This window comes from Vidua macroura, chromosome 7 (assembly GCF_024509145.1).
Source record: "Vidua macroura isolate BioBank_ID:100142 chromosome 7, ASM2450914v1, whole genome shotgun sequence".
NCBI classification, from domain to species: Eukaryota; Metazoa; Chordata; class Aves; order Passeriformes; family Viduidae; genus Vidua; species Vidua macroura.
Genome location: NC_071577.1, coordinates 17,341,168 through 17,356,610, shown reverse-complemented (window position 1 = coordinate 17,356,610; position 15,443 = coordinate 17,341,168). Strand labels below are relative to the sequence as shown.

Here is a 15,443-nt window from a genome sequence, read left to right as displayed (position 1 = left end):
TTCCTGATCCAGGCCAGGATGCCACTGGCCTTCTTGGTCACCTGGGCACTGCTGGATCATATTCATCTGCTGCCAACCAGCACCTCCAGGTCCCTTCCTGCTGCTGGGCAGTTTTCCAGCCACTCTGCTCCAGCCTGTAGCTGCTGTGACTCAAGAGCAGGACTCAGCACTTTGCCTCACTGAACATCACACCAATGGCCTCAGGCCACTGACCCAAGCCTGATTCCCTCTGCCTTCCTGCTCTCCTGCAGATCAACACTCCTGCCCAACTTGGTGTCATCTGCAAACTCAATAATAGCTTGTTTTTAATGAAGGCAGAGGCAACTAATTCAATAAAGACTTCAGTCTGAAGACAGTAGCTTGAATGAATAAAAGGTGATTTTTCTATCATAAGAGTTAAGTAGTTCTCTACAAGCAAGTAATGTCATGCATTATAACTCTGTTGTATGGTCTAGTACGTATATTCTAGATTGTTTGCTCTACTCTTTATAGCTGAATTGATTCGCTGGGCAACAGGATTTTTTTTCTCTTTAGAGTTCTTCAGGTTATGCAGACTTCACTGAGAATTATAATCTTATGCATGCTTAATATTGCATTTCATGCACAGAATTAAAGAACCAGATTTTAAAAAGTCACAATCTCAGTTCTTAGTTTACGTCCATGCAAATTGCTTAGAAACAAGCAACAGTACAAGAATTGAAAAAATTATAGGTAAACAAGTTCTCAAAGACCACCTAAGTGTAAGCCAAATCTCCCCTTACTAGTTAGTATTATACTAATGTTAGTTATTACAGACACCGTTTCAAATAAAACTGATAATTAAAGCCACAAGACCTTAAAAAGCCCACCCAAGTACAACTCCTATGATGACAGCTTACAGCTGTCTGAAAAGCTGCTCGGAAAATTAGATGTGTATTTACATTCTACTAGTATTGAATAAAAGTACTGGATGAAGAACAGGTTCCATTACCTGAAAACACAGCAATTGCATTGATCTTACAGAGTCTGAGGACAAAACAGCTTTAGTCTCATGATCTCCAAAATTACAGCAAAGCAATCACTCAAAACTACTCTAATTCAATATCCTGTTTATTCAAAGACTTACTGTGAAAGCACCAAAACAACACACTCATAGCACTGTGCTAAATTTCAAGTCCCACTGATAAAGTCTACAGCTGCCTGCAAATATTATCTTCAACCCAGAGTCCTTTCAGAGACAGAACTCTGCCATGCTGCTGTATTCTTGTCATAGGACAGAACTTACCCAGTCCAAACAACAGATCTTTTTAAAAGGCTATGAGCAAACATTTGTGTTGCTTGACAGAAAGGAGCACATGCATAAGACAAATTGCTTCTGAAATGTGTGTCAGTCCATTTGCTCTAAAGGTTGTGAAATAAATTTTGAGGAACAACAGCTGTAAGGAATGACTTATTCATCTGCCTGCTATACAAACTAGGTTGTGGAACATGAGCAAGGTTTTTAGATACTACCATAGTACTGTATCTTTATAATGTGAGTAACAAGAAGAGTAAGAACTAAGGCTTACGGTCTGACTTTCAGGGAAGTCCATCTTCAGCAGTTTGTGAGCACATTCTTCAAAGTCTAAGCTGAATAGAAAAAACACTTATTATCTGTGCAATATATGCTATGTTAAAAATATTCCAAAACCATATTAAGAATAGTCATTGGTGCTAAAACCTCAACAGTTTTGAAGTTAAAGTATGTCAGCTGTTTGATTTGCTGAGACTTTATAGCTGTTGTGGCTTTTTAATAAACATTTTGTATTTCATGAGTTTCTATCTGAAAATTAATCCAAAGTGATTACATTTGCAGGCAATCTGAAAACAAGATGATCCAAGTCATTATTACTATCACATCATCTTACAAAACTTAGTAAAACAGGAAATTGGAAGCTTGTTTTGTACATTTTGAAACACACTGAAATGCAAGCATTTCAGACCAGCTCCAAAAGCAATATTATACCACAGTCTCCTCTGTGCACTCCTGTTCTGAAAGCCTTTAGCTACCACTGGGTACATCCTCTCCCCTCCACATATCAGATGAACAAGTTTGAGTACGGCAAGAAAGTATTTAACAATAACTTTGAGAATGTAAGAGCCTTTGATGCCCTCAGTATTAATTCATATGTCTAATGATCAACACCACAACTACATCGTTGCACTTGTCATGCAGCATCAGACCTGCAGAGTATTATGGGCTGTAAGGGATCAAACCTTCCTCTCAGCCTGGTGACAGAGAATCTACACCCAGCAGGTTTGGAGTATCTGTGCCACAAACTGCAAGTGGCGTTCATGACTACAAGCAGTCTATACTTCAGGGTTGGTAAATGCATACTTATTTTCCAAACAATGCAGATGGTAAAAGAACTCCATCTCAGAAGTGGAGTCAAACTACAGAATTTCTAAGTGTGTCTCAATTTTTTTTTCATAAATTGTCAAGATGCTGTAAAATTTGAAGATCACTGACTTTTGTTCACTCAGAAAGTTCTCATTACAGCAATAGTCCCAGTCCACTACCCAAACATTTTGAAACAAACAAGATTCATCTTAGAATGAGAATTTGGAAAACAGTGTGCTTTACAGTCAGGTCAGGCTCCATAATGACCACGTCCCTACTTTTTTTTTTTTTCTTTTAAATTGCACATTAAGACATAATTTCAAAAGAAAGAGTCAGTTCACTGACTTCAAAAGAACTACACTGCTAGGTGCATAATTTATATTTACCTTGACTGTATAGCTAGATAAATTGTACGACGGAAGGAGACCAGGTTAATTTCTGTTTTGTCATGGACAGTAACTTTCTGACCTGGAAAAGAAAATCATGGGTTTGTAAAGAGCAAAACATTAAGGAGACACATGTAGTAATTTCTTAGGAAAGCTCTATTTACCATTTACTGAGTCTGTAGCACACTATTTTTCTGGAAGTACTTAGAACTGTTGCAGGTTTATGTATTTTTATGTTTATTTTTATAGATAAGAAAATAATCAGTATTTGCTTCATCTGTAACAAAGGTAAATATTTTGAAACAGTTTTAAAAGTGTAATTCTTTTAAAGACATTTTATGTTTCTTAGTCACTGCAACCTCCAGGTTTAACATTTCTTGTTAACATTATTAGCAATCCATTTTCTGCACAATTTAGCTATACAATGCTTTATGCAGCATCTCTTTATGCAGGTAATTCTTAGCTACTGTTAATTGTAGGATCTACATTACAGCATTCTGCAAAGTCCCAGAGCAAGCATAGAAAATTCCATTCTGGACCAAATCACTTTGATTTGTAAAATACTCACTATTCCTTCAGTCTTTTAAAGTTTGGTAAAAGCATAGAAAATGAGGAATTATGTGAATGTTCATACTTTTCATGAGCCTGGGAGCTCTGCTCTTCTGTGAAATACTTCACCAAACTAGTAAGGAAATCCATTCCTGGTATTCTACAGGAACAATACTTGACTGGCTTTCCATTACTCATGCAGTCTGCACAAAATCTTCAATTATGCTTATCCATCAATGTTTTTTCCTGGGAATTGAATACATTCTTGGAAATTGATTAAGTATTGTCTCCGCTGAAGTGAGGTATGGAGGATGTAGATACAGTTGTAAGAAAATCCATCCTAATTTGTGACTTAAAATATGATAGAGCATGGAAAAGTTTAAGCAAGAGTTTTCATTTTGCTCTTTTACAAGTCTTAGGTTTGCAAGGCTTTTCTCAAAGGAAACTGATACTATCATGAATAATGTGGCAAAGTTGCTTTTCCTTTTCTGCATGTGCTGAATGCTTCCTTTCAGACTTTTACACTGTTTGCTAGTAAACACTTAGATCTGAGAATAACTGAAGAGGAAAACATTGCTTAACAATTGAGCATCGCAGTTTTGCAAAACATCTAAAAAGTTAAGCTTTTCTTTCCTGTTTATCTACATTCAATCAACTGCTTGTAAGGTGCCAGTCATATACTTACCATCTTCATCCTCCTCTTCATCGTCGTCTTCATCTTCTTCACTACTTCCAGCTTCTTGATTTCCTTCAGATTCAGTGTCACCTTCATCAAGAATTTCTGAAAGAGCAGTATCTCAGATTAATGGAACACAGACCACAGTACTTCCGTTACAAAAAAACCATTTATCCCACCCCTGAAGAGTGAAAGGATGTCTCAGGTACAGAATGTGGAAGAGGCCAAAAGCAGATATATCATAACTGAATGGAAATACAGATGGAGAAACAACACTGAGTAGCACGAACACAAAGGAAAGGTCTGTGAACTGAATGAGTTTTATAGAACAGAAATATCACCCACTGTTAAATAAATGTTGCCAGGAACAGCTGAATAAGCAAATGCCAGAGGTAATGGTTGAGTATACACACAAATATCCCTACCTTTCTTCAGCATTTTGTACTTCTCTTCATTTTCCATAAAGTTTGGATCCATCTTGAAAACATCTTTAGAATAAAAGAGAATCTTTATTTAAAACACAAATTGAAGAAAGCTATTAATATTTCTTCTTGAATTTATTTTCTTGGGGAATGCAGTTAAGGAATTATCTTTCATTTCTAACTTACTAAGAACATCCTCTGGGTTGTAGTCATCTTCCAATGGCAACATATGAGTAAACTGATCCTCCTCTTCCACTAGATCTAATCCCTCTGGAATGATTGGATGATCCTTGAAGCCATCCTTCCGTACAGCAAACATGACTTCTATCATGTACTGAACACGCATATCGATTTTAGATTCATGCAGAATGTGTCGAAGGCGATCAAAGATTGCTTTGGAAAAGAGAGAAATGTAAACACTAAAGATATTTATTAATACCAATGCCAAGATAGGTTTTGGCTAACTGTACTTACCATTAATACCTCTAGGAGAAACTTCTGTTAATTTGAGCCCACTCTCTTTAATAAATCCAATTGCTACTTCAATACTGTCATCAGTAGGCCTTTCAAGTAACAAAGTGAGCATTTCTAAACATAAAACCTCGTGAGCCTGTAGAAAGAGTATCAGCAAAGAATTAGCATGCAGTGTTACACTATCACCACAGTCATTTACTGGACAGACCTGTCCAGCCTTTGAGGATGCCACAACACAGCAGTTTAATCGCACACACAAGGCAGCAGTAGTGGGGCAAAGCTGATTAAGAGGAAGTAAAAATTTCAAATCCAGTTTTACCATCAGTATTTACACCAATTTTCTAGTGAATGTGACTATTCTATTGAAGTGAACAAGCTAGCAATGAAAAATATTTTGCCATTAAAAAATTAACAGAACGCATTTCCAAGAAGCAAACCAGCACTTGCATTACAGAACCCAGTTTTAAGTGCATTGTATCTATAATTAAATAAGATCTTCCAGGATCAGACATATAAGCAAATTGCCCATCTCAGATTAATTTCCTCTTTACCAAAATGCTGAACATTCCCAACACATTCCTGAGACACTGCTTCCTGACATAATTTAAATTAGAGCATCCTGAGTTCTGACACATAAACAAGTGGAACAGAGCTGGATATAAATTTGATTTAGATGCAACTGAGTCCACTTCTGCTAAGACACATGTTGCAAGAAAACATCAACAAGATCTGTGGGACAGAGTCTCAAATGATCCTTACTTTGCATTGAGACAAGCCTGAAAACAAGCCCAAACACACACATGAAATCTTGGGAAGCTCTGGAGCTTAAGTGCAATCATAAGTGGTGATAACTGCATAAGCAATTACCAGTATCTTTTAAAAAGAGATCTTAACAACTTAAAGCAGGCACCACACTCAGGCTTCCAGCAACTTTCAGAACAGACAGAGAACCTCCACTTAGGGTATTGCTTTCTTAAACTAAAAATTAGCCATATAGGGTTTGGATTGAGTAGAAACAAAGAAACATACCACATTCTGATTCATCAAATGTGCAACAAATTTTGAAGATGTTAGACAGAGTTGCTGCAAAAGAAATAAGCCAGGAAAGTTTAACATATGGAAGAAGAAATTCCTAACACAGACATACTACGGACTAATGCATCTCACAAACAAATTAGAGTCATGAAAATATTTAAGGACACTGGTAGTTGTTCTCAATTAGGACTGTACACTTAAAAATAAGAAATTAGAATTAAACACCCTTGCCTAAATCAAAAACTATCACAGTATCAATCCAGAACAGTTTGCCAAACTTTCACAATACTCTAATACTACTTAACGTCCCATAAACTGGTCTTGACCCATGTCTTGGCTGTGCTCCTTTGTACACACTTGACACAGTTACACTGCAGAATTCCACATTTCAGCACATTTACATTTTACATACCTTGTCATTTCTGCGATACCCTTTACGAAAATTCAGTATCAGCCTCTTGAGGATCAATTCACCAATATTTGGAAACTTTGAATTGATAATTGCCACAAGAGCTGCATAAACATGAGTAAAAATCGGAGAGGCACTCTGAGCTTGCAAAATGGATCTGGACAGCAATCCCCTGGAAAAATAAATAAGTTTTAAAGATCTTTCTGGTAATAAAGTATGTCATGTTTTTATTTAGTACTTACCACATGAAATAGTGTTGTGCAGTTGGAATAGCTGGAAGAAATCAGATGATCTTTTTCAAACCATGGTTTATCATGCAACAAATGGAATTTTGCAAAATGTGTTGCACAAATCTGTCTGAACTGAAAAGTTCTTAAACTGTTACCTATCTTTCACTAAATATTGTTCATATTAGAGATACACTTAAAAATGCTAAGCAATGCAAAAAAACACCTTGTATCCTGCAATTATCCCTTTTATAATCTGAACTAAGTCTGATTATAAAATACTACTTAGAGCCTAAATGAATATAAACAAAGGACTCATGACATAATAGTTCTTTTATTATTCTAATTATCTCTTTTACATTTATTATCAAGAAAGTCTGAGAAGAATCTGTGACTTGCTTCCCCTCCTCTCAATTTTGCTTTTTGTAATTCTTAGGAGCAGACAGAATTTGACTTTTGCTGTATTACTCAACTACATGTGGGTGAGGATAAAAACAAAACAAACCTCTAAATGTGAATCTTCAAAGGACACACTGATATCCAAATCTACCTTCCCTGTGGTCTGAAAAATTGAAATCCTAAAAAAACCCCACTCCTACAGAGTAATAAATACAAAGTGCATAGGGACCTTATTCCCTATACATTTTGAAATTAGTTACTTCTTGCTTGCACTGAAAGTGGTCTGTTTCAGTTCTTATTTATCATCTACTTAAAACCTCAGGAAAGGATTTGACAGCCAGGTAAAAGTTCATGTCATTACTTTTAAATGCACCTTTGTGCAAATTCAAGAGTACAGAACTAACTAAGGAGGGAAATGGTGCCATTTTCCATATATGTTATTTTGACATTTATAAACCACATAGAAACTTCCACAGACAAGTGCATTCTAAAAATAGTGTCAATAAAGTAATTTTTAAACTAAAATAACATTGCTAGTATAAAAATTAAATTTTGGGGACATGCAACACAGGCAAGTAAAAAGCAGCCCTACAAAAGTATGAAACTTCATTATTACTTTTAACAGAAATCACATTCAGGAACTATTTGCTCACTGTCCAGATGTTACTTAATGACTTAATTCTCTTATTTTTATGCTAGTTGCCTGACTCTGACCTTCCCATCAGATCTATGTAATACACAATAAAAGTAATGCATTCCTCCTCAAATAAACCCATGACAGAGAAAGTTTTGCTATCTGTTTGAAATGTAACAGAATTATTTTTGGATCTACCAAGCTATAACAGCATAATGGTCTATACATTACATCATTAAACTACACCAACACATAACTGCAGTAAAACTTGTTTTGCTAAATAGTAGCTAAAAATATTATTTGTCCCAGAAAAAAAAAAAAAACAAAAAAACAAAGCACTACAAAAATAAATAGATGGTGACAACTGTAAATTAAAAGTCATTCAAGTAAAATGTATTGGGAAAACCTTAACAAAAGGAAATATACAGCATCTGTTGCACTCTTTTATTCCACCAAGCATACAACATCCTTCGCAGGAAAGGGATTATTCTGGATAGGACAATATGGCCTAAGGCTAATACTAAAACCTGACTAACACCCATACACTACTAATAGCACACACAGAAGTGTACACAGGAAGTGTACATGTTCCAGAAGAGCAAAAGAATTATTTTAAAATACTAAAGCTTACCTTCCGCGAACAATATTCTCCTGAAGGAGCTCATGAATGATGTTTTCTATATTAGAAACGTTCACTTTATTGACAAGACCATTGATTGACTTCTTCAAGGCTTCCCAGCTCATCCTCTGGTATGCCAAGCTATTACAGAGTATCACAAATTAATAATGTATAAATTTGAAGTTGCATTGAGCGAATTTATACATATATAGCATACATTCACATTTTCATTTAATCAGTAAAATAAATTAAAAATATTCACTGAATAAATATGAAGACTTATTCACAATTATATATTCAACCACTAGAAAATCATTAAACCAACATGATAAATCAAAGTGTAATTCTCTGTAGATACAGTATAACCCAGTATGTTGTTTTGTAAGATGTTCCAAAAAAATCCTAGCTACATTCAGTATCCTGCTTTCCTTTATCATTTCCACTTTGCAGCAGAAGCAGGTAGTTTAATCTGATTATTTTACCTCTCTTCTAATAAAAACATACCACCAAAACAATGATCACAACCCTTAATGGATCCATTTTTTCCCAACGTTCTCTAAACACCTTAACTGTTTTGCTTGCACCAAAAAAACCTACTATGTAACTTTGAACTCACCTATTTTTATCAGTGATTTGCTCTTGCATCATCCTGAGCTTGGCAGGTGGAATATATGCACCACCTGTGCGAGTGAGAATTGGATCCACTTCTTCTTTCTTCTTCTTTGAGGCAGTCTCATCATGAGCAAGTGAGTTCTGGCCTGTTGACCTCTCTGGACTCCTACGGTCAGGCGATGAATACCTTCTCTGCTTCCTTCGATCATATTCTCTGTCTTCCCATCTCTCATAGTGTCTATCTCTCCCCCTTTCCATCCTTCTAAAGGGAAAATAAACACCCACTAAACACCCAAGTGTTTGTGAACAGCTTTCACATTTTATTCTTTAAAAATAAGTATTTCATTACTGATTAAGAAAGGGCTCCAGACCTTCCATCTGAAGTTCTGTCATCATAGTATTCCCGTCTTGAATATTCCTCATCATATCTGCTGTCATCAGAGTATCTCCTCTTCCTGGGAGATGGAGACCGAGACCTATCACGCTCCCTACTTGCAACACAAGACACAAAAACTTCTAGTAAAAGGCTGAGAAAACCAGTGGTAGTAATATTTACCTGCAGTATAATGTAACTATGCAGAAGTGTTCCAGTTCTGCAATGTGAGTTTCAAAATATGTGTCACTCCAATAAAAGGATCTACTTTAACAATAATTTGTCATCAAGAAAATATTATCAAAAATCAAAGAAGCACTGTAAAAGAAAGCTCCTACAATTTGAAATTAAATGTTTAACAATAATAACATCAAATATCAATGGTAAATTCAGCAGCTTGCATTCCTCAGAACACACATATTCATTTGTTTCTACTTACTTTTTTGCCTGTACAGCATGAAGCAATGTTGCCCAAAAATGATAATTGTGGTATCAGCAATATGTGACTTCAAGCAAAAAGCTAGCATATAATTTCCATTTTCAAGTTTCATGATAATTTAACTAAACACTAAGTTTTAGTAACAAATCCACTTAATTACTGTTATAGTGACACTCAAATAAGTTATTAAATATACTTGCTACACCTGCTTTTTACCACTTAGTTATGGTAATACGTAAAAAGAAACATAACCTGATGATTTTTTTAACTTCCCTAACTCACTATGTGAGGTGTATATACAGAATTGAAGGACACAAAAATCAGTCATTCTACCTGTCCTCCGGAGACAAACTTTCATGTCGGGAACTGTAGTTTTCCTTCCTGTCATGACTGGAACCATGCTTTAAGGAAAGAGAAAGAAAAAAAAAATCAAGCCCCAACATGACTGTGAGCACCTCTCTTTAGATCAAAGCATACCATGTCTCAGTTACCACTCCTTTACAAGGAGGGCCATCAAATAAAGCTGATGGCAGTCAGGTATGACAAGGAGAGGTTCCTGGTTCTCTAGGAACAAGCAGTTAAGCAGCTGGACACCCTGCTACAGGATGCTGCACATGCCAAATGCAGCCAAGGTTCAAGAAGAAAAATCCACACGGGTTACCAAAAAAATTTATCTGGCTCAGGAAGCTGCAAACAGGTGGTGTGAGTGTACATGGGCAAGTACTGTTATAGTTGCCCCATTCCTAAACTCTTTAAGGCATCTGCTGTTATTTACTGCTGGAGACTAGAGAAGATGGACCACTGGTCTGCCTTTCTTGCTTCCTCTTTTCAGATGCCATTTTCATTTGTTGTATTACACGCAATACCATGAACAGAATTCCACCATTTCTTGTTTAAAGAGTGTCTTTCCTCTTGCCTAAAAATTCCCTTTATTATTTTTTCCTTACATTCCCCCTTTTTACTAATCACAATTTATTTCCTCATGAGTCATTCCAAGTTTGATATATTACAAGCATCTGAGTTGTACTGATCTACTTGGCAGATTTGCAGGACTGTGTAACTGATACACACTTAAACAGATCAAACCAAATTCCATGGGTTGAACCATAACATGAAGCATGGAGTAGAAGTATGGAGTCATACAAAAATCAGAATGTGACAGCATCTACAGTAAACAGAAAGATATTCATTAACATATTTCTAAACAGCAGCATTTGTAACCTGAGTACTTTCATTGCAAGGGTCATCTCTTCCTTTAAAATATTATTTATGACTTTTCAGAACCACAACCTCACAATGTCATAGAGTGATTATCTGTGAAATAGGGAACACCTCACTTGATGCAGAAACTCAACAAAAGCATTTCCTTATGCACTTTGATGGAACTCCCTGCAGCAACGCTCAGCTCGTTCATTGAAGCAACACCCTCTCCACCAACTGGCACACCAATTCGAGCCCCATCAAAGAACCAATTAAAACTCTGGGTGACCAGAATATAATGACACCTCTTCCATAAAAAGCAGAGCAACTGTTATCTCCAAACACTTAACTGGGAGAGTGTGTATATATTCAAACCAATAACTGTTTTTCTGAGGCCACTATAACATATCCTAGAATATTGCCCTTCCTAGGGGGCACTTCAAATTGTTAAAATTACGCCCAGCGTTCCGTTGCCTGCATCACGACGATGACATGAAACAAGGGCATTGCATTGTCCACTGGCAGCATGCATCCCTATGGAAGTTATGCCCACCTGTGTAATTTTAGAGCCACATTATCTCTGACAGCAGAGACAGTACAAGGTTTTCATCAAGGTTTTCTATACCCCTTTCAATGCTCATTATATCACAGAGCAGATCACTTAATTCATTCAAGGGTAAGAAGAGTCTTTAAGTTGTTTTTTTTTTTTTCCCAGCACAGTAATATAATACCAGTATGTATCATAAGCTTCCAAGAAAGTGGTAATAAAATCTTTGAATAACACAAAATAGTTACTGTATTTAAATCCTATCTAGGAGATGGAAAGAAGGCACTGGGTCTTTTTAGAATGATCCATTCTAATGGATTCTTTATCATCTGTGTCTGCCCAAGCAGAACCAAAGAGACAAATGTTCACAGAAATAAAATAATGTTATGGCTGTTTCTGTATTTGCCATTTATCACATCTCCTTGCAAAAGAAGCTATGCTTGCTGAAGAAATTGTCAACCTCAGCTCTTTGTGACCAGGTTTTCTGCCACAAGTTAGTCCTCTTCCTTATCCATTTTCATCAAAGTGATTAAGTGAAACTGTCCAAACAGTGTGCTTTTGCTAACTGGCTTATTCTGACAGATGAGGGAGCACTACCAGACTGGGAAGACAGGAGAAGGTATTAAACTGCCCCTCAAGTATCCCTACTAGAAGCCACTCAAGTTGGAAGAGTTGGTCTAAAAGAGTGAAGAAGCCTATGCAGGTTCCAACTCTGGACAAACAGGCAGAGTAATACCACAGATTTGAGGTAGGGCATCATAACAATATTGCTCTGCTAACATGTCCCAAACCCAGCCTGCTTTGCAAACAGCATTTCTAAACTTCTTCTTGCATTCCCAAAAAAATCAACCCCATCCACTCAGAAGTGGGACATATAGCTATTAAAAGGAAAAGTTTTAACATTTGTAGTATGACACACAGTTGCCAAATTAAGTGCTACTTATTGTCTCTATATCTTTTAAAATTGTTGTTAATTTTTTCGAAATCTTTCTCCGCTCCTCTACATGCTTACACTTACTGTTGAGCCATCAGCATTCAGTCAGTTTTGACCAATTACTGCAACATTTTACACTAATAATATTCAGAACTTTGATTGCAAGGACAACAGCAACTAGAAATAGCTTTAATTTACTGACTCCTAGTAGCATTTATCTTGTAAACAGCTGCTGTCTGTTATAGATATTACTTGCTTTGCATTGAGGAAGTTTTACTTAACATAACATCAACTACAAACCTAATTACCAGTGACATGGGAGTGATCAAATCCTACAATTTAGGTTTAAGAACACTTACATTTACTTGTGTCACCCTGCTCTTCATCTTGACTTCCTGCTTTTTACAAAGTTCTCAACGTGCAGCAATGAGGCAATCCAAGCTGGAGTTCAGCATATGAAAATCATTTCACCTGTAACACACAGAAGAAAATCAAAAGCTTTCGACTGCACAAGGTGCCGGAACACGCACCTTTATTCTGTCCTTTAAGGCTATGCTTACAGAAGTCCTGAAACCAAAAGGTTCCCCCGGGTCTATTCCGATTTCCTGCGGTCACACAGCGGCTGCACGGCAGCAGCCGGGAGCTCACCGCCACAGCCGGCCCCGAGCGAGCGGCCAGGCCGCGGCCGGGGCTGCCGAGGCCCTGCCAACCGACCCCGCGCACGGCTCCCGGCCCGCGGCCTCCCGCTCGCGGCGGGGGAAGCCGCGAACCCCCGACCCGGGGGCTCCCCCGGACCCCACGGGGATGGCGGCAAGGGAACGGACGCCCCGCCGAGCCCCGCCCGCCCCGGCCCGCGGCCCCGGGCCCGAGCCCGCACCTCCCGCCGCTGCCGCTGCCGCCGCGCACGGCCCGGAACGCGTCACTTCCGGCGGCGCGGGGTGAGCGCGCAGCCAGCCCCGCCCTTCGGCCGCCATGCTGGGGCGGGGCCGCGCGCTGCGCCGTCCCCGCCTCAGTTTAAAAGGAGCGCGCTCGCCGTGCGTGTTAAAGATAAAAACAGCTCGGCCTGGCTTCCTCTGCTCCTCGGGCGGAGCGTCCTAGGGGAAAAACACCCCGCTGCTACCAGCGCACACGTTTCCAGTCAGAAGCACGTGTGGGAGCAGTCAGCCGGCCTCCCTGAGGGGTGGCGATCTGCCCGAAGCGCCGCTGGAAAATGGAGTGATTAAATACTGCTGCCCCTGGAACAGCAGCTGAGCGCGCACTTCTGTCTTACACCGTGGGCTAAACGGAGCTGGAGGTTTGTGCGGGAGAGACAGCAGACACTGCACTGTGCCGAGGCTGCCATGCTGTTGGAACACCTGTGTGCTAGAGGGGTCTTTTTGACCTCGGAAAGTTTGAAGTAATTCAGCACCATGGATCCAGGCTAACAGAGAGCCCCTGGCTTATTATAGGCACAAATGTGTTTGGATTTTGGAAAGTAATTAAGTGCATAGGAAGGGGATGAAAAAAAGGAAAGTGATACATAAAATATTAAAATGCTTATGGTTCATTTTCATGTTCTTGTGAGATAAATGAAAATGAACTCTTCCAGGACACAGCAGATCAGGGTCAGGGAGGCATTATCTCAGCTCCATGTGTAATGGAGCTGTGTGGCGGTGCTGTGCCCACCCGTGTCCCTGCGCAGGTCCTGTGCCAGCACACCTACTGTGACGTGCTGTTCCTTGAGGGGATGAACGTGGCCATTAAACTTTCTCAGAGCTGGAAATTCTACATTTCTTTTTGGAGGTTGTTAAATCAACTTATTTATTTTGTACTGAGCATTAGAGTACTTAACCTTTTGTCACACCATATAATACACCTGTAGCACTATTTTCATTGCAACAATTAGTACAGGCTCAAATGCTCACTGTCCAAAAAAGAAAAAAAAAAAAAAAAATCACAGCATAGTGAGGAGACAATATTCATGATTGGACAGATGTGGTCAGTGTGGTGCAGCAGTTGAAGACTTAATCCCCATGATTTAAACTGACTATCTTGCTCTTCTGTCACTATGATCGCAGAAGAGTAAGAGAAAAGAAGCATCAGGCCATGACTGAGATTGTGTTATGCAGCACTTTAACTCAGAGCCACTTTGGTTTAAACTAATGTACCAGTTCATGCTCCCCAGCACTTGAAGCATTCACAGAATGGGAACAAACCTGTTCTCAAACTTTTCCAAAGGCCAGCAATGCCATTGTAACGTTGTATATTATCACAGATACAAATACTCTGTGCTCAGGAGAGAATAGTTACTTTAATTTACACATTCATAAAAGTCAACTTTCTCATTTATGTTGCAATACTAAGCAGAATAGTCAAGGAAGCAAAACACACCTTGCTCAAAACCAACGTGGAAATGTTAAGAAACAATAATCAGAGAAAGTAAATGATTTTTTTTTTTCTGCTTATAACTTTTAGCTACAGGATTTGATTTATTTGGCTTAATGATTTGCAAATGTGGCTCTTACACAGGAGACTGGAAACAGCATGCATTTGGATGGTCGTACACGTTCTGACAATGTGAATTGTTAAATGCTTTCACACGATATTCCCTGAACGCACTGCCTGCCTGTGAACACTCCATGATTTCCCATTCTGCTGTGAAAGTAATCTTTTTCCTGCCCCACGCTGTGTAAACAGGTGTCATGAAATAAAAAGGCATATGGCGTCGGTGTGGCAGCAGCATCTCCTGAGAGGGACATCCTGTGGCTGATGGCGCACGTACCATCCCTCAGCCTGCCCCTCCAAATGCCCTGGGAGGGAGAAAGCATGGACAGCTGAGCTTTGCCTCAGAGGGAGCCTGAGGACAGGTCTTTTTTGAAGTGCCTCCACCAGGAGACTACTGATAACCTCTGAGAAACATGTCTGTGATTTAAGAGTGGCTGAATAACGTGTGGTGACTTCAGTTCTTCAGTTCTCTTCTTGGATGTGGAAAGCAGAGAAGGGGCTGGGGCAGTGGGATTCACTGAACAAGGGAAGGGCATTTAATGCTGAATAGCAGCAGTGAGGTGAAGTTTCCCTTTTCTCCTTTCCTAAGCTAATGCTTTTACTATTATGCAGTGAAGCTCCTTTCTGCTCATTTCTTCCCTGCTCTGCTCACCTTACAGTCCCTT

At 38.8% G+C, this 15,443-nt stretch overlaps 1 protein-coding gene across 4 annotated transcripts in view; it reads right to left on the bottom strand.

Moving 5' to 3' along the window:
* Positions 1 to 13,202, bottom strand: part of CWC22 (CWC22 spliceosome associated protein homolog) — a 29,088-nt gene extending 15,886 nt beyond the window's left edge. Inside the window, exons 1-14 of one of the 4 annotated variants that reach the window (XM_053982018.1) lie at positions 13,172 to 13,202; positions 12,654 to 12,765; positions 9,947 to 10,014; positions 9,173 to 9,292; positions 8,806 to 9,063; positions 8,202 to 8,330; positions 6,314 to 6,482; positions 5,896 to 5,949; positions 4,867 to 5,002; positions 4,579 to 4,785; positions 4,396 to 4,458; positions 3,980 to 4,075; positions 2,746 to 2,827; positions 1,548 to 1,608 (exon numbers count right to left, since the gene is read on the bottom strand). In XM_053982018.1, coding sequence (XP_053837993.1) covers positions 1,548 to 1,608; positions 2,746 to 2,827; positions 3,980 to 4,075; positions 4,396 to 4,458; positions 4,579 to 4,785; positions 4,867 to 5,002; positions 5,896 to 5,949; positions 6,314 to 6,482; positions 8,202 to 8,330; positions 8,806 to 9,063; positions 9,173 to 9,292; positions 9,947 to 10,014; positions 12,654 to 12,680 — 1,470 coding nt within the window. In that variant the 5' untranslated portion in view covers positions 12,681 to 12,765; positions 13,172 to 13,202. Of the gene's footprint in view, positions 1 to 1,547; positions 1,609 to 2,745; positions 2,828 to 3,979; positions 4,076 to 4,395; positions 4,459 to 4,578; positions 4,786 to 4,866; positions 5,003 to 5,895; positions 5,950 to 6,313; positions 6,483 to 8,201; positions 8,331 to 8,805; positions 9,064 to 9,172; positions 9,293 to 9,946; positions 10,015 to 12,653; positions 12,766 to 12,854; positions 12,993 to 13,171 lie in introns of those variants that run through there. The other 3 variants (XM_053982017.1, XM_053982020.1, XM_053982019.1) reach the window with 3 other exon arrangements.
* Between the last annotated feature and the right edge of the window lie 2,241 nt (positions 13,203 to 15,443).